Consider the following 25,252-nt stretch of genomic DNA (forward strand, 5'->3'; position numbering starts at 1 on the left):
CGAACCACATCTTCCCGCCTTCTCCCTGTATCTTTATTTCAGACGTCATTATTTGAACGTCGGCTGCAAAAACGAAACCAAAACTATAGCCAAGATAAGTTTCGTTTTATAGTAAAAGGCGGCATAGCTGCAGTATGCCTCTTGTTGGACAAGTTTAAGTGAGAGCGTCTGTAATTTATCTGTATGAGTTTACTTTACAACTGCGCCGCCATTGCAGCCTATATCTGTGCGGTTGCTGATAAAAGAGCCGACTCAACGCGATAGCTGTGACCTGAAATGACCTCGCTCCACTCCAGGACAGTCTGGGGGATATCCTGGTAAGAATACATCAAAACAACTACTCGTTGCATAAAATGTTTATGGAATTTTACAGGTTTTAAGTTTCATGTTACTCCATGATGTACTAGTTTACAACATAGCGAATAAAATGCAAAGAAACGCGCTTATCGTTTAATATTTATATATAAAACAGAACGACTGAGTTAAAACACGTGTAACACTTGGTAAGCTAATATTTTAGCTTAATCAATTCAATAAAACAATACACTTTAGACAATTTAGAGTTATAAACCTCGCCGACGCGTCCTTAGAAAGTGTCCGACTTGGCCTTTAGCACTTTTCATTTTGGGAAAAAAAAAAAAAACGTAGCACAGAGACAACAGAGATAAAAAAGAACTGACTCCCACCCGCATTCACATGGGTTGCGATTATGTGCCTGAAAAAAAGAACAAAAGCAAAACGTCTGTGCCAGTGATGTATGGAGGCCCTAAGTAGGAATTTATCTATACATATATATTTTTATTTGTCCTGTGATAATAAGTGGATTTTAGTTGTTTTTCCTCTACATTCTGATTTTATCTTCTTGCCATGGAATAACATAGCTTGCTTTTCTTAAAAAAAGTTGCTTCTTTGAAAATATATTTTAAAAATATTGCACATTGTCTCAGGGAACAAAACAAAATGTACATGTATTTCCTCCCTGGGCTTATGCTTACGGTAGCCCTCAAGGTCAACTGCAAAATTTTTCACCCTCTGCAAAACATTAACAGCTTCTGTGAAATAACTCACCTGCTGCAAAATAATTAAAGCTGCTGCAAAAAAATAAAGTTGCTGCAAGATAACTCACCTGCTGTGTAATACTACATGTTCTGCAAGATATTTCATCTGCAGCAAAATATTGCAGCTGCTGCAAAATATTTCGAGGCTTGTCTAGTTGAGAACCACTAGACTGTGTCATTAGTAAAGGACTTGGTAAAAACAGGTACCAATAACCTGCAGAAACACTGTGGAGGTATTGTATTGTATTGTAGTGTTTGAATGTAAATAAATATAAAATCAAAATTTAAAAAAGGAAAATTAGGCAATAATAAAATTGGGGTAATCAAACAAATAAAAAGACATACAACTAATGGAACACTGTAAAATGTTAAATAGAAATCTGCTAAAATAAAATAATCAAATACAATTTAGTAATATAGTAAATTAGTTGTGTTAATAATAATATGAGGTAGCTTGCATTGCTAGTAGAATTAATATAATAGTTACATACCAGTTACAACTTTTCTGCGTGCCAACAGCATCCTGCTGATGCTCTCCTGCGCTTGTATTTTATGATGATCATTGTGTGACAGGTCATTGTTGATGAGCCTCCACACTAGGATCATGTGCTATGATAATGCAATAAAAAGTAAAACATTTCTCAACACGGGCATCTGATTTGATTTTCAAATAAATGCTCATTAACATTATCAAAAGAGCAAATGCATATAAACCCTGGCTGGGCAGAACAAGACGATGTTTGTGGGAGAGCTGCAGGTGTGTGTGCAGGGCCAGGTTTAGTCATTTGGAGGCCCCGGGCAAAGACCAACATGAGACCCCTTCCCCTTTAGCTAAAAGTATTCCGAATAAGTAGAAATAAAATATTCAATGTATCTCTTTAAGTTAAGAAAGCTACAGAATGTAGTACATACCCAAATAGCCAACAGTACTTTATCAACTCTGTGAAGACCATCATAACTCAAACTCAGCCCGCTGTAATACTTTAACATGTCTCCAGGCCAGGTGGAACTTCTAAAAGTTGACAATATATGAGAAGTGTGTTGCTGATGAGTGTTTTGATAGAGAGATTCAAAAGAAATAGATATAACTATAGATTATAATTGTAGATTATAAACAAATGACCTCGCTGAAATTTCAGTCTTGCAGCAAAATGAAAAAATACCTGCCTGCTGCCTTTTTTTTTTTCTTTTTAATCGTAGAGTCAAATACAAAAAGTGCATAGAACTGCCTGATAAGAAAAAAAAATCTCCAGCGGCACATGCTCTTGGAACCTCGTAAGTTCAAAACAGTCTGACTGTGGACCACAGCTCTCCGACGTCTACCTCTACAGACCACTGCTGTCAGACACCACCACTGATAGGATGGATATACAGCCGAAAACTTTGAAAATAAAATCTAATTATACTTCGCTTAGGGGAAGGGTTAGAGTAGGGTGAGTTAAGAACGGCCTGTAAGGCATTATACGTTATCATTTTTATCTAAAATCTTCAGCATTTTACACCAAAAAGTAACTAACCTGACCTGCAAAGCATCATTACAAAGCACTGAATGTAGCCAGCCAAATAGAAAAGAGCTTGTAATCCATTAATACAACAAAAATTCAGTTAACAGCCAGACTTAAAAGGTAGGTCTTGAATTTGCTTTTGAAAATATTAATATTGTGTGCTACCCTGTGACTTTATTAAGAGACCACTTCTATCCCTGGGGCTCTACTTGGCTCATAAGTTAAAACAAAATACATAAGCAGGAGCAAGACCATCAAGAGCTTCATAAACGAATGAAAGATTACAAAGCTTATTTAAATGGACGCCTCAATTGATCTGTTCTCAGAGGCAAAATATTGCCTCTTAAGTTTTAAAAGAAATTGAAGACCTTCGAATTTAACGCATTTAGGTTAATTTCATCATGCATGAGATATGGGAATCAAGTAATGCAATCAATAAAAATCTAAGGCAGCTTCCATTCTGTTTAAACAGTTATTTCCAGAATTGTTTTGTTGGAAATGTATCTGCAGAATGTATCTTTACAATTAGTTTAGTAACAGTTTTAATAGTTTAACATGACTGTTGGTGTTCATGACTATGTGTCTTTTTGTGGACCAGCTGATGGAGGCTGATCATGGATGAGGAGGTTGACCCTGACGGAGATAATGTGAACTCTGTCTTGGATCAGGAGTCTTCAGAACTGTTTCGCATCCTCAGTAGTCAGTCACCTGAAGTTATAATGCAGTTGTGCTGGATGATGCCCCGGGGCGCTGGTTGGAACACAAACCATGTGGCCTCTTCTGCATCAGGAACAACAGAATACATCACAGCCATGTTGGAGTACTTCAGGTCGGCCAGCGCTGCAGTTTGTCGCAGCTTCCTTCAGAGCGTGTGTTTGTTGTGTGAAAACATTCCCATGCACCTGGAGTCTAGGCTCATGTCAGTGGCTGGATATGGAAGTCGTGAGTATCAAATTGCACTTTAGATGTTGAAGAGTGGTGCTAATCCTTGTCTGGTATGTTGATACTGCATGTTCATGTAAGAGATTCCTCATAGCTGTGACATTATAAGGTAATGAGATGGAGTCTGATAAAAATCTCTCTCTGTTCTAACCGGAAGTTAGAGCTCTCGCTGCATGGGTGTGTGCGCTCAAAGGGGGAGGGAGAAGAGGGCATAGCGCTGACCTGAATCACAGATCTCCAGACGTGATATGTCTAGTTAAACATAATTAAGCAATAACAGAAATTAAGCCTGTTTGAGGCCAGACTGTGTGCAAACAGGAAAATCCTTTTTTTAAAAAGGACAGCATGAAGTGCTCACTCGCTTCTTTGTTAATTTGCACATGTGCCTGAATTCTCAAAAGGTGGCTGCTTTAACTATAAAATGCAATGGCAAACACTAACTCTAAAGCATGTTTCAGACTGGGTACGTGACAGCTGCATCCTGGTAGCCACATGGCTGTATTTTCAGTTGGGCTTGCATGCTAACAGTGACCTCCAGACTGCCTGCTGGAGCACCACATCACACCTACCTAATATGCAAAGAGAATATAGAGAATACAAGGCTTGCTTGTTTTTCTGCCAGCTGTGCAAGCTGTCTCTAATCTTCAACTATGGGTGAAGCTTTCTGTTTCCACAATGGTAGAATATGGTACAGGTAAGATAAACACAGTGTGATGTTCGTGTAAAGGTAGAACTCAGGTGCGGAGATGGAAGCAGTTTTAACAGTTTATTGTGTGGGTAAGTGCAGAAGGGAGGGGGATTCCAAGAGTCCAGGAGGGAGTGAGGGAGTGCTTGAGCTGGCTGTGGTGAACTGAGCAGGAGGCACTGGAAAAAAGGAGGAGAGGCACGTTAGCGACAATACAAGAAAAATGCAAACACTGGAGATCACTAGAATCATCAAAAAGCACAAGAAAACTTCTCTGGAGGATCAGGAGAAGGAGCCGGGAGACGACGTTTACCGTGTGGTAAGGTAGACAAGACTCAGGCGCTGTAGAGAGCTGCAGCCGGTCTTAAATAGCAGGAGTAATCAGTTGATTCGCTGCAGGTGTAACTCTCCACAGCACCAGGGGGGCAGGGTGAAAGCCTCAGGAGAAACAAATGATAGTTAGCAGCCAGCAGCCAGCTCCGGAAACCGGAAGTTCCACAAAATAAGATACTCAATACAAAATAAACACCACACACAGCACACTATTGGTTTTGCTTTTTTCAAAGTAAAAGCCCAGTTTAGCAGTTATGTGGAGAAACTCATCTTGTTTGTATACAGTAGAATGCTTTTATTCAGAATTTTTTCCCATGGCTGACATGCACAGCAGCGGCATGCAGCCAACATGCACCCAGCCTGACATGGACATTAGATCAAAGATTCAGAAAAAAGCTCAGAGTGGTAAGAAAAGTACACTGCATAAATATCAAGAATGATATTCATCAGTGGTAGACTCAGGTTGTGTGAGGCATAGGCTAAAATAATTTTTAAAAAAGGGCATCTGCTGTACGCTGTGGGACACCAGCCCATTAAAAGTTACCATAAATTTGTAGTGAAAACTTAAGAAGTACTGGTTAAGATTTAACGCCTTATATTCTGTGATTATACTTCCCACCGCTCTGTTATAAAACAGAAAAGGAATTATTAATAATTATACCATTATTTTGTGAATTCAAAGGGTACCGTAAGGGGCACTTTACCATGTTTGTCAAAGGATGTTCCTAAGCGTCTAGTTCCCTATTTTCCCTGCTCATATAAATTTTGTTTAACCTACTATTCTAAAGAGGAGAAAACCCCAAGAAAACAGTCAAATTCCTCACGATTCCTCACAATGTCCATTGTGTATGGTCATTGGCCCGTGAAGATTTGACAGACAGAACATTCATCCAGTCACGCTCAGAGGTTTTTTTTTTTTCAAAGGCTCTGCCCTTTCCCAAATGCTGTTTATGAGAGGTTTGCCAGATGGATGTGTGAAACACATCCATCTGGCAAGCCTGGTTAGAAAGTTGCTAATTTCTGCCCAGAAGGCACTTTTTATACAGTATCTACCATAGGGGCATTTAATATTAATTCTCTTTTCTTTGTTAACCCTCTTTTTGCACAATTGTTTGAGTAGAGTGGGGTGATTTTAAAGTGTAAGCAAACCCCCTGCTCAGAGCTAAATCTGTCCACTCCAGGCTTTTGAAAAACGCACAAAAACGGGCAGTTTGGTACTGAGAAGAGGGAGGGGGAAAAGAACACGGTTTTCCAATTGAGGCGGGAGTGACAGTGACTCCCCTTGCTAGAAAGTGACACAGAGTCCTGCTGTACTGCTGCCTCAGAGCAATGTTTAGAGGTGGAGGATTTTTTTCCCTCCAGAGTCCCCTGAAGCAGATTGTAATGTGGTGGTGGAAAGTGGTGGTCTTGAGCACTACCCGTTTGGGCCGTTGGTTCCAGCACCGGTGTTACTAAAGCCGGAGCTCTCGGAACCGAGGCAGTGCAGGTGCAGGAGAGGATGGGAGTGGTCTCTGAATGGTAAAGTTGGTTAGCGGCAGTAAAGTTCTACCTTTATATAAAGTTTGTGACAGAGAAACCTACTGATGGTAGGATTCTACGTGACATAAGCCCCGCCTTTTCAGAAAAGATTTTTCAAAGCAGATGTCCGTTTGAGCTTAATTAAAAGTCCTAAAATGCAGATTTTTTTTATCAGTTTTGGGCAAATGTCAGAAATAACACCAGCATTGATGTGTTTTATCATAGTTCAGTCAAATACTTCAGTGTACCACTGTAAAAAAATGTGAAATTGTTCACTGTTTCTTTAAAGTAATAGTAATAAATGTTACTGAGCCCCTTATTGGAATAAGAAGGAGGGACCCTCCTTCCTGTTTTCAGTCCTTGCTTTTTCCCTTTAAAACCATGGATGCTATGCATTTTATTTCCTTTACTGCATGGAGTAAAATTGTAAAAGACAACATGTCTCAGTGCTGGCTTTCTGTTTGACTTTTCAGTTGATGCCCCACAATGTCTGGCTGCAGAACCAGTATCTCTGAGTAACCAAGGTATTTAATTTTTGGTAATGTGTGTCTGTTTACTGTGAGTTTGTATAGCAAGTTGAAATATACGTATCTTTACTTGTATTTATATGTTGTTTGCTTTTCCTAGCTACATTGTCATGCAACAATGCTAGAAAAAATTAGCATGACTTTTTAAGGCAACAGCCTTGTTTTATTATACATGTTGAAAACACCCAAAGCAGCGTACACATTTTTTTAGCCTGATTTTAAGTGAAAATTGTGTCTTGTAATTTTTTAAATTCAACCTATTAAAGCCTGAAAACACAAATTATAGCCAGAAAATTCAAATTTTTTGGAACTGAAATGTTTATTTCACTTTCTAATGAAATCCAAAAAAAAAAAAATCTTAATTTCCATGAAATTTAACATATATATATTTTTTGATACATTTGGTGTTTTTGGTAGCTAATAATCCACTTAAGGGCATTTTTATCATTTATCAGATTTTAATTAGAAGTTTTTTTTTAGTCATTTATGATCTTATTGATTAGATAGAGTTATCATAAAAGTATGTATCAAATATGATACAGCAGTTTTTAAGGCATTAAAATTAGCAGTCATACCATTTTAGAAAACCTTAAGAGGGAAAGTGAAAGTTAAAGACAGCTGAAGGGAGAAGAAGCAGTTTGTCTCGTGTTGAATCTAATGACCTTGGTTTCATGGCGGGAATCCCCGGTATCTCCAGCTGATTCAGGAAGTAAAAGGGAGGGCTTAAAATGTCATACAAAATAAGCAGCGTTCATACAATGTGCTTGATAGGATGAGTCTGTTTGGATGTAGTCCAGAAATAATACTCTGCTGCATGTTTGATATGTGTTTCTTTTCCGCAATCTAGTTTCTCTGAAGAATTTAGGGCCCAGTGAATCAAATGAGAAGTCACCATCGCCTCCTTCAGAGCAGCAGCTTATCAAACGTCCACGGATTGGTAAAACACATGCACAACTTTTCAACCTCGTTTTATAGGCATATTTACATACACATACAAAGCATTGAAATTGGTCATCCTCTAGTTGAAGTCTGTGTTTATGGATTTATTGATCAATTAATTATTAATTTGTCTCAATGGCATTTGCAGTCCTGTAGCAAGAACTTTGCTACCATTAAAACATGTCCTTTTACTGTAACTTTAGACTTATTAATAGGGTGTATTAAAAAGCACACATGGTAACTTGTTACTTTGTGTTTACTGAGTGTTAAACTATGAAACTATGAATATTACAGTTTTGAGAATTTCTGGTGTGTCTGAACCATGAGAAAATGCCATAGACAGTTCACATGATTAAACAAGTGTTGCTAGCCACCGACGTGAAGCATGTAAATGCTATTTGAGTTTGCACAGACTTTAAACATCCTGTTTTCATTCCAGACTCGTGTTAATGTGAGTGCTGACTAGGCATCTCAGCCATGCTTCTGTTTTATTATTGGGTGTTAAATTACCAGGGGTAACGCAGCGCTCTCATGTTTACTGCTGAGGAAAAGCAAGCTTGTTAAAAACATGAATAGCCAACTACTGTGCATTTATTGCAAATGCCAAGCATCTGATTTATCATCTTTTTAAGCATGGTTAGAGTTTTGGATTGAGTAAGTCATGTAATTTTGTGGACTTTTATGTTGAATATCTGGTATGCTAACATAAAGGTGCATCTTTGTTTGTCATACAGAAACATACATTTCTGCATCACTGCCATGATGGCATTAAGAAAAGAAAGAACATCTAGTCCTCTCTGTGTGACTAAAAGTACCTCTAAAGGATAGGGGTTAAATAGCATAATTGATGATGTATTTGGCCCACAGACTACTGGAAGCTGTACATTGATGCAGTGATGAGTTTACTGTTGAGAAGATGGGAGCAACTCAGTGAGCTCCTGGTTGGTGAGGTCCATCTGGAGAATGTGTGGGTCAGCCCTAGAGCAACAAACAGAGGCAGAGACAGACCTGATCAAACCCCTGGATCATCAGACAGAGGAAGCAGAACACCAGGTCGGAAAAAATTTCCTCTAATACTACTGAAATATTCAAAAGTTAATACACAAGTGTATGGTATCTATGGCATGCAGACTTAAAACCCCTATACCAAAAATGTTGTCAAATCTCACCCATGTTTTATTTGCAGTAGAACAAAAAAAAAAGCTGTTGACACTGAGACATTTTACCATTTCATTAAAAGCAATAGCTGATTTTGAATTTGATGGCAGCAACACATTTTAAAAAAAGTACAGACAGGCCATATTTACCTGTAGCATTCCCTCTTTTTGAAACAACAGTCTGTTATCGTCTTGGAAGTGGGAAGACCAGTTGCTGGAGTTTTGGAAGAGGACCGTTGTCCCATTCTTATCTGATGTAGGATTCTGGTGTGTAAACAGTCCTTGGTCATCTTGGCCAGATTTTCAGTTTCAGTGTTCCTGGACCCAGGCAGGGTTTCCAGTATAAAATCATGCCTGTTTGTAGGACACTGCCACCTGAGGGCCTGAAGCTCACAAGGATCCAGTTGTACTGTAGACTGTGGGATATTCAAAGCCTTTTTACATTGAGGTACATTTTTCTGGAATTGCTCCACAATTTTTAGATGTAGTTTTTAGCAGATTATTGAACCTCTGGTGATCTTTTCTTCTGTGAATATCTACCTCTCTAATGTGCTCCTTTTATATCCAGTCATGGATACTGTGATGTTACTGACCTGTTGCCAATTGACTTAATTAATTGCAAAATTCTCCTCCAGCTGTTTTAATGCGTACCACTTACTTTTTCAACCTTTTGTTGCCCCATCCTTACTTTTTTTAGATGTGTTGCTGCCATCAAGTAGTAAAAATGAGCCAGTATTTTCATGAAATGCTAAAATGTCTCAGTTTCTACATCTGATTTGTTCTTTATTCTCTAAAATGAATAAATATAAGTTTATGAGATTTGCAACTCATCGTATTTGTTTTTATTTACATTTCACACAGCATCCCAACTTTTTAGACCTGGGGTTGTAATCTAATTACATTTTCAATTGATCCATGCATTCAGGACTGAAACAAATGAAAAGAATTCTAAGGGTGCGCCCTCTCTAAAGTCAATTGCACTGCACCGTGCAGAAGAAGACTAGCCTGCAGTCATACTGCTCCAGGCCCATCTGGGCCCAAGCACAGAAACATCAAAACGTTGTAATATGAAAAGGCCAGATTTAAAAGATTCATGGTGTTTCACAGAGTTGGTACAGTAGAAAAATATGACAGCATGACTTTAACTTTATTCCCTATGTGGCTTATTTTGCATTATTTTGGTCTTATATGATTTTCACCGTTGTTTAAAGTCATGAGAGGAACCGTCATACTGATTATACGTCACATCCACTCTGTGCACCCATGCTGGTGCAGGTTAACAAGCAGTTATATTGTGCCAACTCACACCTCTCCCTTTGGTGCCAGGGCCAGGGAATGTGTACCTATAATGTATGTTTCATTTCTCATGCATTTTTCAGCTGTTCACAACCTAATCATTTTATTCATCAATTTAGAGCTGGATGTGGATTATGTGTCCGTGGAGGCCAAAGTGACGTTGGAGACCTTCCTCCAGGGATGTGCAGGAAAGGTGACAGTTCTCCTTGGCCAGGCTGGATCAGGAAAAACTGTGCTGATGTCATGTTTAGGACAGTTGTGGGCTCATGGTCTAGTAAGTCATCACTTTTCACATTGTTGTTGTTTTTTTTTAATATTTCCATTGTCCTGTGTTGTTTAAAGGGATACTTCAACATTTTGGCAAATTCGTCCATTGCCATAATTCCTATAGTCTTAGTAATAGGTTTGTTACCTTCAGTTGTCGGTGCAAGCTGTTTTTAGATCGGCCGCTGCCGAGTTCAGACCTGCTGTGCCAACTCAATGTAAGCAGGCAGTATTCCGGCTTTCCCTCATCAAACTCATCAATTACACAATCCAACAACTCCAAAACGCTCTCGTGGACAAGTTGTGACCTGCACATTCACCACGCTATGAAATAATCATGGAACATTACGAGATGTTTTAAAGCTAAATGCAAGGCCGGAACTACACTCCAGGCATGGCTGCTGCACTGTGTCACTCCGCCCAGTGGTTCACTCAAAAAATAGTTCAGAGTATTTGCTTCATGCGTCGTAATGTTACATAGTTATACGTAATTATTTCTGAAGGTAATGAACCTATTACTGAGACTATAGGGATTATGGCAATGGACGAATTGGCCAAAATGTTGAAGTATCCCTTTCAGTCTTTGAGGAGAAAACACATTTGTCCACTGGAATCTTAATCTAGAGAAGTGTACATGTTAGCAGTTTACTTTTTCCCTGAGGGGGACATTCGTCAATTTTTCATATCAGAAGCTGTATACAGGCTTAGTAGGGCACATGCACATGTGGAAAACAAAAGACTTGAGCCTTGCAAGTATTCCAAGGAAGGCTTTCCACACATTTGAGTGTTTTTAGTGACATTGAGAACATATTTTTAAGAAATAACTCTGAGCTACTGGCTGTTAAAATCCATTCCACAAGCACTGAAGAAAAAAGTCAAGGATTAGAGCAGTGCTTTCCAAAGTGAAATATTTGTTTTTATAATAAAATAATTTTAAGTCTCAGAATTGATGAAACACAACTAGAAAATCTAACATTGATGTCAACTTTATATCATTGATTTTGTATGATGTACAGAACAGGTATCATTCCATGGCTATTGTGTTAATTCCAGCATATTTACATTGATGTGTATTGCGGATATGTTGATTTATGTGCACTGTCCTAATGAAATAAACAAATAAAATAAAGTGAAATTACTGGTGTTGGATAAGCTGGTGACACTGTCAAATATTGTGTTATGGCACATCATGATTTCAAGAAATTATCAGTGCCTTGGGGACATTCAGGTTTCTAGGAAAGCGTTTGTTGTGTCACAGGGTATGTTTAAAGAGATGAGTTGACCCAGAAGATTTTCAGGTTTCACTTCTGGCTCCTGAACACTTAAGTTTGGGAAAGGCTGGTCCATATGGTCTGTCAGCTCCATCAGTGTGATGGTTTATTAAACATATCAGTGTGCACACTTACAGCTTTTTATGTGATCAGTCAGTGTCCATACTGAAAATGGACCAGATAATAATGAAAATTAGTGACTGCTGATAGCTGGAAATGCTTAAAATCAGCTTTAGGTAGTTGAGTATCTATAACACACACAGTCTGCATGCACAGATATCAGTTCTCTGACAGCTGATGGTGATATCAGACAAACTTTTATTGAAGATTTAAGATAAAATCGAGAAAGCTTGCTGTTTTGGATTGCATCAAACAGACCAGAAGTTGCAGCATGACTTGCTTCAGGTCACATGTTTAGCATAGCACATCTGAATAACTAAACTAAACCTCTTCTCGACACATAACCAGCAATAGTTGTGGTGAGTAGTTAAACATGCCCAAAATGACTTTTTGCCAAAGTGAGACAGTGCACTTCACACCATCTTTAAACTGCCTCTCCTCTAATCCAATTAGAGCATTTTTCTTTGGCAAGAGGGGAAGGATCAAAATGTACATCAGGATAAAATTTCTAGTTTACAAACAAACAGAACTAAAGAGATCATTTTCATTGTTGTACTTTTTCAGCTACAATACATGAAGTCCTTCAAGAGTTTTAAGATAGATTTGGATTTGTAATGTCAGTTCTGTATGCTATGAATCCTCGAGCCCTTTGGGTGAAAATGTCTTAACTGCTTTTTTTCTTTTGTTTGTTTAATTAAAACACACTTTAATAACATAAAATATTAACTGGTATCTTATTTGTTTATTCTTAATAAATGACTGTCAACCAGAGAGGTACAGTTAGCTCAATCCTTTATTAAAAACTCAATTCCCATTTTTTTTCTTTTTTTCAAAACTTGAAGTACGGAGGACCTTGCAGTTTACTGCTGCTTACAGAAAGATGCCATACTTTTTGTCATGCATATGTGATCATACTAAATGTTTTCTAACTCCTCAATTTTTGTTTTTTTGAAATTTTTCCTCCATCCCCACTCTGCTTTCATACTCCTCTCTCATCATCCAGGGCCCTATCCCTTCATCCACCCTCTTTGTCCTGCTTGAGTTTAGACGGCTAAGCTTACTGTCCTGCCCTCTCTCCTTGTGTGAGCTGCTTTTCCAACACTACCTCCCTCCAAGAGATGATGACGAAAAGGTAGGCATGAGCAACACCAGAACAGCACTTTAATAGAGCTAGATCTTTTTTATCGTACATTCAACAGAATTTCAGAATATCTCTGAAACAAATGATTTAATAAAACAATGGATCAATGAAAACGGCCAGTCTTGATTGTAGTGATGTGGTAGAGAGCTACAGGCACTGCATAGGTTTGGTTTTTAAAAGTGGAAGGGTGCACCAAAAACACCAAACTATGCAAAAGCTATTTTATGTTTGCTTGTGCAACATTAGTGTACGTCTTTAAGTTCCACTTGGTAAGCTTTTACATTTTGTCTCTTAAATACATGACTGTTATATTCTTGGTTCTCGGCAGCAGGCCATTGTGGACTACCTCTTCTCTAACCCAGAGCAAAGCTGTTGGGTGCTGGACGGCTATGATGAGTTTCATGGAAAACTCACAAAACAAGAGGTGCAGGGCGAGCTGTGGGACCCCAAAAAACGACTACCTGTTGCTGATCTCATCTCAGGACTTTTAAATCGTCAACTTCTTCCAGGGTGTACTGTGGTGGTCACCTGTCGGGTACGTGACGTCATGGATTTAGAAGGCCTATCAGATAAAGTGGGGCAGCTGCTGGGCTGGGACTGCCTACAAATCAAGGAATATGTGCACAACTTCTTTGGTATTCAAGGTAAAACCAATTAATGCTTTTTGTTTGGATAATGATAGATGGCATTCTGCAGAGAAAACATAAAATTAAATAAAACATTGAGTTGTTTTGATTTAGGATGTATTGAGTCAGGCGAGTTTGATAAACTTTATCTTTAAAATGTTTATACAACATGCTGATCTTCTTAAATGTTTTTTGGACTAAACTTATGTATGTCTCAACTGCAAAGGGCTCTCAGAAAACAGAAGTCTCACAGTGCAGGCTTCAGATCTCCTTCTCTCCAATCGACACCTCCTTGCAATGTCATCTCTCCCAGCCCTGTGCAACATCTGCTGCATCTGTGTGCAACATTTACTGCTAAAAGACAGAGAGCCAGAAGAGATGCAGATGATTGTTGGAAGTGAAAGTGAGGCAATTGCAGCTAAAGGAGTAAAGGCTACAGAAGAAAAAACAGGAGCTGACAGTGGTAGTGGAGGGAGTGAGGCTGGAAGGAAAGACCATGGAGGCAGAAGAGGAGGAAGTGTCGACAAAATGATGGATGTAACAAATGGCAGAGCTCAGTTGCCTCTCACTCAAGTCCAGATCCCCTCCACCCTCACACAGGTCTACCTCACTGCTCTGTGTGCATATCTGAGCCGTGACCCTGAGAAGAAAGAAGAAAGAAATCATACAGACAGCAACACAAGACTTCTGCAGAGGTGACCACTAAGTATAAACTCCAATTCCAAAAATAGCTGGGGCTCTTGTAAAATGTGAACGGCAAAGATAACAGTGATATGCAAAGCATATGAGCCTGTATTTAAACAAACAAAGCACAAAGACAGGATATTTAATGTTCAAATGGATATACTTTATTGGTTTTTGGAAATATACATATTTTCTTAATTTGAAGCCTGCAGCATGTCCCAAAAAAGATGGGAGAGAAGCATGGTACCACTGTTTGAACACCTTTTCTTCCAGCAACACTCTTAAGCATCTGGGGACTGAAGACGCTAATTGTTGAAGTACTAAAAATGGGATTCTTTCCCATTCTTGCTTGATGTAAATCTTAAGTTGCTCAACAATGCAGGGTTTTCAGTGTCATATTGTGTGCAGGTCTGGACTGCATCCATTCCAGAGAGTGCATCCACTCTCACTTTTTTTTTTTTTTTTTTTTTTTTTTTTAACTGCTAAGCCAAGCTGTTGGGATCCGTGCAGACGGTGGCTTGGCATGTCTTGCTGAAGTAAGCAGGGACATTCCTGGAAAAGATGTCATCTGGATGGAAGTAAATGTTGCTCCAAGGCTTGTTTATAAATCCCAGTATTAATGGTGCCTCCAAAGAGGTGCAAGTTACCCATGCCATGGGCACTTATACACCCACTACACCATGACAGATACTGGCTTTAAAACTTTATGTTAATGACTATCAGGATGGTTCATCTCTTCTTTAGACAGGAGGACTTGACAGCCAATATCTCAAAAAATTATTTGAAATGTGGATATGTTAGTCCACAGCACACTTTTTCACTTTAGGTCAGTCCATCTTACATGAACTTAGGCCCAGAGTAGCTGGCTGTGCTTCTGAATGCTGAGTGCTTGGGGAGTCTTAACTCACATTTGTAGATGCAGCAACAGACTGTGTAAACTTACAATGATTTTCCTGTTCCTAAACCAATGTTGTAGTATTCATTGCACTTGGCAAGGCCACAAACCAACTCTGAATGACTGTGGCCTCTGATCCATCAGCCAGCACTGCTATAATGTAATAGATAAAGTATCTTTTATTTTACAATTGTGCATTGCTGGCTGAGGGATCAGTTGTCATGGTCATTCAGTATTGGTTTTTGGCCTTGCCCCTACATTTAGAGATTTCTCCAGAATCTCTGAACCCTTATGTACACTACTGACTTTAGATAGATCTGTAGATTCCTTGCAGTTGCTTGTTTTCCATACAGGATTACAGGATTTTACAAAGTGGAGAAAAGCTGAGCCTTGAAGGAGTGCTCTTTACATAGCCAAACATAGCATTACTAATTGTTACTAAAAATGGTCTGTTGAATGTAACAGGTGTTTTTTCAGTGTGTTCTTATCCCTCTCAATAGTTTGAACATTTTACATCTTGTCTTTGTGCTGTATACAGTGGAATATAGGTTGGAAAGGACTTTTATTCACTGAACTCTGTTTATTCACATTTTACACAATATCTCAACTTTTTTGGAATTGGGGTTTGTAGATTTCTTTACACGTAAACACCCTTTCACTTATAAGATTTCTTTAGAAAACCTAATACATCAGTAAGGGATTTGGAGTCCGTCACTGTCATTCCTAACCTTGCAAAGCAGATGGATACGCCCGTTTCTGTGTTTCTCACTGACGAATCCATCTTGCAAAATTCCTGTCTGAACTGTTGGGTCCGGTTAGAAAGTGATGGGACCAATCAGCGACGACGGGCAGTACCTTTAGGCGCAGCAGAGTTGTGACATAAGCAAGCAAAAGAAGACATTAGCATGAATGCTGCTAAAGTGCCAGTTTTATCAGAGCTTGACGACATTTCTTCGTTAAAAGAAGAACAAAGAACAGCACTGAGTTGTTTTCTTTTCAAAAAAGATGAAAGTCATGTACTGACATGTCTACAGTCACCATGGTTCGCGTTATGTAGTTCTCTATGGAGTTTACTCCTTCCTAGGGGCACAGCTCAGTAGCGGCTACATCATGTAACTTAGAGTACAAATTCAGTTATGGGTTTTTGCAGCTCAAAAGAAGATGAAACATATTAACAAAATATTTTTTTCTCTCTGTATAGTGTTGCTTTCACACTGAGTCATTACCAGTCTGAAGTGTGTGAGCTGAGTCGTGTGGCCTGGAAAGGTTTGGAGGACAGTAAAATCTTGTTCATGGAAGAAGACATTCCCCAACATTTAATGGAGTTGTCCATTAGGACGGGGCTCCTTTCAAAGGTCAGTTATGGTTGTACAGCATTCCTGAATGCTCTGAGGTAACCCTACACACCCACATCTGTGGGTGTGTAGGGTTTAGGGTTTAGGGTTACCTCTAAACCAAGGGACGGATATCAGTTATTTAAGGAGAGAATATGTGTTTACTGTGTGTGTAGCTGTATGTGCTTGTTGTTTTTGTTTGTTTATTTCTGAATGGGGGAAACAGTTACTGCTTTATTCAGTTTTTGGCTATAAAGTCACTCCTCCTGTTGTAGGACATCTCTGTACATAACTAAGCTGTGTGGACTGATCATATTTGATCATTTAACCATATGATCTCTGTCAGTGAACCTCACTCATTGATGGTTATTGATAGGTCAGGATTAAAGTTGTCAGAGTTTGGGTTTCACAAAATTTCCTTAGAATATACAGTGCATTCATAAATTATACTCAACCCCTACCCTTTTAACATTTTATGTTGCAGCCTGATGCTAAAGTCATTTAAATTCATTTTCATCTCAGACAGAGCTCAGAGACAGGATTGTTGCAAGGTACAGATCTGGGGAAGGCTACAAAAATTCTGCTACAGTGAAGGTTCCCAAGAGCACAGTGGCCTCCATAATTCTCAAATGGAAGAAGTTTGGCACAACCAGGACTATGAGAGCTGGTTGCCCAGCCAAACTGAACAATCAGGGAAGGATGGCCTTAGTAAGAGGAGACAAGCTCCTTAGTTCAATTCAGAAACTACTCTTCTTAAACAAATTCTTGAACAAATGCTACAAAAATTTGAAAGAATGTGGTGCTCCAGTAAGTCAGAAGAATTGCGTGTACTTTGGCAGCATAATCAAAATAATTAGATGAATTCCCTGCAACACCCTCTAACTGCCTGCTACTGTACTTTAATCAAAGAGAATCAAAACAATCCCAGGAGCTTTTTCAGCACTTTAGCCAGGCTGACAGATAGTCACAGCTCAACTGAGCCCTGCAGTTCTTTGTCTCTTAGCTGTGATGGTTTCATGGGCTTTTTTAATGGTTGAAAAAAAATTAGAGACAAAATTAGCAGCTTATGCGATCCAGATGTTGATTCATCCTCAATATCTGGCCTAGCAAACTCAGCTTTAGAGTCAGCTCTAGATTGTTTCCCCCAAATCAATCTTCAAGAACTCAGAGCAGTTATCTCTCCCTAACCTTCAACCTGTCTTTAAGGCCCAAACCCAACCAAGCTGGTTAGGTCCGTTTTTCCTCTGCTTAGCACATCTTTTGTTGTTATGATAAATATGTCATTACTGACAGGATATGTAACACAGAGTTCTTTAAAATAGCTCCAGGGTGAGGGTTCTAATTCTTACCTGGTAATGTAAAACAAACAGCCTGATTACAAATTTGTAAGAGGACTCAACTACATCAGTTTTTCAATGTGGAAAATATGCATTTAAAAGACACACCCACTCCTGTGCCATTATTTGAGCTTGTAGAGGCTTCACCTGTACGAGATTTTTGTCTGTCAAGGCTGTTGCTCCTCCATGTCCATGTCCTGCCACGGCCTTTGCCGAGGCTCAGCAGCCTAGATTACTTCTGCCCCAGCTCCATAGCTTAGGGCCTGCCTGGCTCCTGCTACACCTCAGCTTCCTGCTGTGGATGGACCTGACTTTTAGCCACCACTGGAGTCGATGCTTTCTTCTTGTTCATACTGAATATAAAAGTTGGTTTCATTATTCGGTTAAAACAGAAAAAAAAAATCTTTATTAGTAAACCTATACTGTGTTAGTTGCAGCTTCAGTGGTGCTAAGTAGCCAGCTGGCTGCTGCCATTGTCTACGTTTAACCAATGCTCACTTGTTAGCATGGTATAAGCTATCTGAGCTCCGTCTCTGACAAATATTTTAATTTGAAATAGCTGAACGTAAAACCCTGGGCTTAAATTTTATTTGCGGATGTCACAAGCTTTTTTACCTCAGAACCAGATACAGCGGTAATCCTCGTTTTTTTTCTTGCCCAACTATACAATGCCATGTTTAAACCAGATTGTGCATGAGTTTGTGGGAGGGTCTCATAGGAGTGTAGGAATCTGAGAGAGAATCAGGTTGGGAGGGGCTGTTTTGATGTTCAAAATCTTTCCCTGTGGATGTTCGCCAAAAAATGACCAACTGCAGCTTTAAGAAGATAGAGGTTGTATAAGTCAAAATAGATTACTGCAACTATTAAAAAGCAGCACTGATTGAGATAAAAGTGCTCATCAGATTCATATTACACATGGGTCCTGATTGGATAGCACCTGGGCCCAGATCCGGACCATAGTCTGCTAATTAGTAAGCTCAGTGATAGGTGATTGGCTGCACAGTATTTCTCTGTGTGAACTGCCTTCTCTCATACAAGGGGGACTGTTCATACAGTAAAAGCCTATGTGTTGTGCGCATATTTTTATGTCAAAATTGACGTCTTAAGATAGATTTATTCAAACAAATAGATGTTTTAGAGAGATGCCACCACAGTAAGGGGGGCTTGTCAGCTTAGAATTTTCAGATCTAATCCATTGAGCCCCATGCAGTCAAAATGTTGTGTTTGTTCAGATCATTTTGTAGGATATTTAGCCACATATTACTGTCAAATATTTTAAACATACAGGATATGAGGTGTCCATATACATTGGTAAGATTTATATGTGTTTGTCAGAAGTTTATCATGCTTGTATTGGATGTTTTCCAGATTGCGGCCAGACATGAGGATGGTATACCAATGAACTCCTACTTCTTTATGCATCTAACATTACAAGAGTTTTTGGGGGCTGTCAGAATCATGACCAGTCAGGATGTTAGCGATACCCAGCTCAAGAAGAGGTAAGGAACTGAATCCATGGGTGCATATAGTAACATAAGAAGCATAGTTATATATATCCTAGCAGCGTCTTTACTGAGCTGACATTTCTAAAGTTGCAACTTTGAGCTCCTTTCAGCAATTCAGCATTTATTGTGTTTACCTCTTCAGGAAATACATTTTAGATTAAATGAGCCAAAACATTATTGGTACATTCAAAGCTTTATCTGAAAAGGAACTGGACCTGCTTGACATTTTAATTGTGCCTCTTATCAGAGGCTTCATCGGTTCAAGGCCTACTGGTAGAAGGAGCTGGAAATTTAAGCCTCTGTGAGACATTGGTGTGCTAACAGTTGTGTGATCAAATGGGGGTTGTTAATAGTCAATGGCCTACTTCCCCTAGGAGTCGTTAACACCTTTAGTCATCTTTGAATTATTGGGGTTGTAAGATCCAGGGTGTGAATGAGCCCTTTCACTTGTCTCAGGCCCCCGTCTCTGTCAAGAGAATGTTGTTTGAATTTATGACTTAACAAAGCTCCACTGTCGGTGCCTTTATACTTTCATTGAACTTCCCCTCTGGGGATCAATAAAGTATTATCTTATATTCATTCCCTAATGGCACACTTTTGATATCCAAGGGTTTCATTACAGTGTTGCTGAGTTGTGACATGTAAACTCAAAATACATACATATATACAGACATAAAGCAAAAGACAAATTTCACTTTACAACAAATAACAGTATTTATTTATTTTTTAATAAAGATGTTGAGCAATGGTAACATGGAAGTTTCTTGAATTACATGGCTCAAAGACAACAGCCTCTGAGCATGAGACTTGCAGACATTACCACAAGGCTACCAGTGCCTGATACAAAATATATCTCAAACAATACCAGTGAAACTAAGCTGTATCTGCCTTTTTGAAGAATTATAGCTAACATTTTAACAACCTGCAAATAGACAGTGAGCCATGTTGTCAATTCAGCTTGTACTCTACAAAAAATTTATTCCCCCAGTTAAGTCACTTAAAACTCACTTTAAAGTCACTGAGGATAAAAAATGAAAGATATTTACGTTTAGGCAGGTTTGGGTGCTTAAAACGGCATAAACTTAAAGTACATTTGGGTACTCTGCTGATTTGAGCAGCTGATATATATCAGCTGTAGCGATCATCATAACATGAACTTTTTAAGCCAGTATTGTGCCTATGATAACACGCTATGTTCTGATTTCCTATTATATGTCAAGATTTAGCATTTTAAAATTTACCTTGCCTGACAAAACCTATGCATGAAACAAGTGAAAAAGACTTTCAGCATAGTAATCGCTTAAACTCAATTATCTCTTTTTTTTGTGTGAAAATTGTAAATGTTGAAATGAAACTCAATTATTTGCCCAGCACTACAAAAATATATTTTCAAACATCAGTATTAGCCCTGATTTGCACCATTTGACCATCTCTAGTATGAATGTGAGCCTAGCTGTCCTCTCAGGAGTCTCATTTGTCCTTTACTGTAGATGAAAGTGGACAGCTGAGTCCTGACCAGAGGGGCTCACTTACTATATATATGCCATTACATTCCTTATTGATCTGTACTCTGTTTTTTTCCTTGCTATTTTGTCTTTTAACAGTCTTTTAATCTTTGAAGTTTACTGGGATATTATGTTGAAGAAATGCAACCACTTGTCTAATGGATTAAGCTTTGATTAAACGTGACCTGGATGATTTTGAATCTTCACAGTTATGAAATCACTGTACGTGTCCTTACATACTCCTTTGAAGGGATCAGCTAATTATCAGCTCAGCAACCTTCTGGAAATAGATGTAACAGTCTAGTAAGTCCTGGATGACCTTATTTCCGATTACTAACAAGAAGCTTTAGGCAACTTTTTATGCATTAAACTCCATCTGTCAACACATGTTACACTGTTCTCACCTTTATGGCCTTTAGTCTTTGCTTGGTACAAGATTAAGAAAGGAAGCACTTTGGTACTGTAGCCTAAATACAGCCCAGTAATCAAAGCTTCAAAATCATCTCACCGCATTCTTTTAAATCAAATATAGTTTTTACACCTCACTGTTTATTAATACTTTTATATAATTATCTTTATATTATTGGCACTGATGTATTTAATAATAAAAAAAATTGCACTGTTAATGTTGGCTGACTGGGGGCTGCTGATATATGCATTTTTTTCCAGAATTAGTGACAAAAAAGTAGTGACACCATCAAATATTTGCAATATTTGCATTTTTATATTTGTCAATCAATCATCAGTCAATGATTTACAAGAGTAATTATTCAATATAACTTATCTGGTTGACAATAGTTTAATGAAAATCAAAGGTATTTTCAGGGAAGTGAATACCTCTACACCAGGAATAACAACAACAAGGGACAAGGATGAACTCTTTAAACGGAGAGAGCTTTGTGACATTTTTGACGACCCTCCTTAAAAGGAGAGTAGGAGTACGCTGATGTAGGCCCAAAGCAGGTGAACCAATCATAGTAGCGGAGCCTCGGAGGTCAGAAAGGGAGTTGTGAGGTGGTGACAGTGATACATGATGCAGCAGATGTGACACCACAAGAGGGAACACACTGTCACTCTCCTGGCCTCCCCTGGTAAAGCCACATTGTAGTGACATATATTCATTTTTTTATGCTGTCTTATATTTCACATATGATATATGATTTCTGCCAGCATCTGACATGCCAGTGTTTCTAGAATTAACTTAGCGGATACTCATAAATGAATGCATCTTTTTTAACACCAAGCCTGTCCTGTACTGTGATAACTCCTGATTCTTATTATGACACTGTTGGTTTAAGAAACAAGTCAAACAACACTTGATTCCATTATGATTGACTAATGCATTGTTTCTGGATATTAGACAGCAGCTCAATGCCAAATAAAATATTTGGGGGGGCTTTAAGGGTGTTATTCTAATAGGATAGAACAGAGCTAGGGAAACTAGAAGGGGAGATATTGGAGAACACCAGGTGATAAAGGAGCCTCATGCTGGGTTTGAACCCAGCCCTATGCTTTCAGAACAGCCTCTGTGCATGGGCACACAGACATTACTTCAAGACCATCAGTAACCCATGCTCAATGTAATATAAAAAGTTAAGTTAAAACATCCTTCATCTGTCTTTTTTAGAGCTAAAACAGCACTGTGTCAAGCTGCTGAGAGACTGTGAGTTCTGTCGTGCCCTAGATAAAAATGCATTCCCTTTTTCGAGGCATACACTTTCAAATTAGAATTAATGATCTTTATTAGAACAGGCTTGCCAGAAAAATAGCTGTTATTCAGACATATAAGACTTTAATCCTTACACACTTTAAAGTTAAAAGATAAAGATGCAGTATTGCATCACAATATCATTCAATAGGTCAAGTAAAAAAGAAAATATGATCATTTTAATTTAGAATAAAAACTTCTGTTACACATAGGGGAGAGTGGACCATGCTGTACGGGACTGGCACTGGTATTTTTTCATAATTTCAGCATATTTTAATTTCATCTTAAGAATGACAAAATATTGTTTTAATTAGCAATTTTTTTAAAAATCCATTTCTGTGGGGTAACGTGATTTTTGAAGGCAGTTTTGAATACAGTAAATTAAACTTAAAAAAATCTAGTTTTCATTTTATAAACTTGAGGTAGTGCTGAAAAAGATTATACCAAACGTGAGCATGTTATACATTTCCTGGGTGGTTTATTTTGGCAAAAGAAAATTAATAAAATGGCAAAATAGCCAGTGGACCTCTTAGGGGTAATATTTCAGATTAAAATATCAATACAAGAGTTTTTTTTTTGCAGTGCTTCAGAGTATAGGATTCTCCATTCACTACAGAGCTTCATGCTGTTTTTGTCAATAGCCTTTGCTGAATGAAATGTACAGTAAAAATTCAGAAATATGTTGGTGCCATGATGATGGCAGGATAGTTGTTCACTTTCAGCATTTTTGGGTTGTTGTTTTGTAAATCTCTTTGGGCTTGGCATGTTGTTTTTACTTGACACAATTATAAAATTCAATCAGTCTGTCCATCACGTTTTCACCAAAGGATATTATAAAAAGCCCTCTGGTTATATGTTAAATGGTTGAAGTATTTTTCTGTTTGGTGTTCTTAAAAGTGGTAGAATTGCTGTTAACAGTGATTTTTTTCATCTGACTAAAGAGGCTAAAAACCCTCCTATACAAAGCCATATGATGTAGTTGTATGCATTTATCAAAATCACACACTGACTTTGTGTTTTTCTCTTCTTCATTGCTCTTCAGATTCAGTCTCAAAACTCGTTGGACAACCAAGTCAGACCAGAGAACGGTCTTCACTGACTCTGTACACCTGTTTTTATGTGGTCTGGCTTCCCCTCGGTGCACTGATGCCTTGGTTCAGTTAACCAGCACATCTGGAGGAGGTCTAAAGTGGGTCCAAAGTCGTCAAGCTCTTGTCCTCAAACTTCTACAAAACCTATGTCACAGCAACACACTAACAGGACCAAAGGTAGAATACAAACTGAAGCAAAGTCATTGATTTTTTTTTAATCTCTGATTTTTCCTCACATACCTTCTTCTTCCTTCTTTTTAAGGTTTTGGAACTTTGCCACTGCATCCAGGAGAGCCAGGACGAGCAGCTGGCTAAGCAGGTTGTGGGTACGAGACCCACCCTGGAACTGCGAAACATTCGACTTTTACCAAACGACATTGATGCTCTTGCCTTTGTTGTTAACTCAGTGGGTGATACTGGTGTTGGATTAGACTTTGGAGCATGCTCAATGGAGTTGGAGTGTTTGGATGCCTTGCCCAGTTGTCAGTATATTCACCAACTTTGGTAGGCTCACAGAAGAAAAACACAAATTAGTATCACACAAACACATTCACTCAGAATTGAAATCAAATTCTTTATTTTTCCAAATTAAAAAAAAATCCATATTTTATGTCTAATCTGTGAATGCAACTAGTTGCAGAACCAGTTCTTACGCTGTAGTTCATACAAAATTCCTTTTAAGTGTTTTTGTCTCCAGTGGAGGCCATTAATCATGTAAAGTGCAAATGCTCTCAAAATACCAGGTGTATTTGTCGTGTTAGGTGAAGAATTTCACGTTCTGTGCCATGTGGTGTATAAGAGAGGGAAACTGTAGCTTATCTATACAGTGTTTCCATCAATTACCTAGACCATGGCACTCCACTATTTTCTAATTTTTATTGTCATAGTCTAATTGCCCACCAGCATTACAATTTTTAAAAGCCGTCATCCCGTTGGTCTGCTCAGCGGTGAACCTGTAAAGCACCCATGAGCCCTGTTGTGCACACAGCTCCAGAGTCTGGTACGACGGTCTGCACTGTGTGATTGAGCTTCAGACATGCCAAGCCTTGTGGAGACAAAAACATTTCAGGTGAAAGAGAGAACTTTCCCTGTGCTTGTTCCTCTCCACCATAGTATACCGTTGCAGGTTGTAGTATACGTTGCATGTTCTGTGTCTATCTGCATGGATTCACATGCTCCTGCTGTCTTTTTTACACGTGTGAGCTGGGTAGTGCTGTACCTTAAATTAATATATATTAAGATAATATTCTCATTTTAAGCACAAAAAACCTCAACATACGAGTATGTGATTGAGAAGACTGGGCTTCAGTCAGATAAGATAAGATAAAAAGAGATATTCCTTTATTAGTCCCACAGAAATTCAACTTTTTTTTAAGATAAGAGACATATAGCACTTTACATGAAGTATCATTTTAGTATTTATAGCAGATTAAAAGCACGTTAAAAAGAAAGAGGAAGTCAAGTGAGAGATTTCAGTTCTAACTGAGTGAAACAGTCACTGATTTTAGTAATTTGGTTTACAATTTGTAATTCTTTAGGAGCCAGAGAGAGTACAGCAGCTGTAAATGTCTCTGTTACTATGATTTAATTAATTATTATGTGGAACAGAGTTTCTTTAGAATGTGAACTTAATACAGACACTGAATTCATGTGTATAGTTTAAAAAGATTTTGTTCTACTTAGGCTAAAAAACATAAAAAATAACAACTCCAGGAATTAAAGTATACAATATACAGAAAATAAAGACTGTGACACAATTTTCTGGTGGAGGGTAGTTTAAGTTAAAATCAGAGGTCATCATGTGACCTACT

At 38.4% G+C, this 25,252-nt stretch overlaps 1 protein-coding gene across 4 annotated transcripts in view; it reads left to right on the forward strand.

Moving 5' to 3' along the window:
* The first annotated feature begins 131 nt into the window (after positions 1–131).
* Positions 132–25,252, forward strand: part of nlrc5 (NLR family, CARD domain containing 5) — a 62,880-nt gene continuing 37,759 nt past the window's right edge. For 2 of the 4 annotated variants that reach the window (XM_041795712.1, XM_041795714.1), the window contains exons 1-13: positions 132–317; positions 3,162–3,505; positions 6,515–6,565; positions 7,416–7,505; positions 8,375–8,560; positions 10,080–10,234; positions 12,619–12,747; positions 13,085–13,400; positions 13,609–14,077; positions 16,163–16,316; positions 19,001–19,131; positions 23,393–23,618; positions 23,704–23,945. In XM_041795712.1, coding sequence (XP_041651646.1) covers positions 3,178–3,505; positions 6,515–6,565; positions 7,416–7,505; positions 8,375–8,560; positions 10,080–10,234; positions 12,619–12,747; positions 13,085–13,400; positions 13,609–14,077; positions 16,163–16,316; positions 19,001–19,131; positions 23,393–23,618; positions 23,704–23,945 — 2,477 coding nt within the window. In that variant the 5' untranslated portion in view covers positions 132–317; positions 3,162–3,177. The remainder of the gene's footprint in view (positions 318–3,161; positions 3,506–6,514; positions 6,566–7,415; positions 7,506–8,374; positions 8,561–10,079; positions 10,235–12,618; positions 12,748–13,084; positions 13,401–13,608; positions 14,078–16,162; positions 16,317–19,000; positions 19,132–23,392; positions 23,619–23,703; positions 23,946–25,252) is intronic. The other 2 variants (XM_041795713.1, XM_041795715.1) reach the window with 2 other exon arrangements.

The sequence above is a fragment of the Cheilinus undulatus genome, linkage group 9, assembly GCF_018320785.1.
Source record: "Cheilinus undulatus linkage group 9, ASM1832078v1, whole genome shotgun sequence".
In the NCBI taxonomy this organism is placed as follows: domain Eukaryota; kingdom Metazoa; phylum Chordata; class Actinopteri; order Labriformes; family Labridae; genus Cheilinus; species Cheilinus undulatus.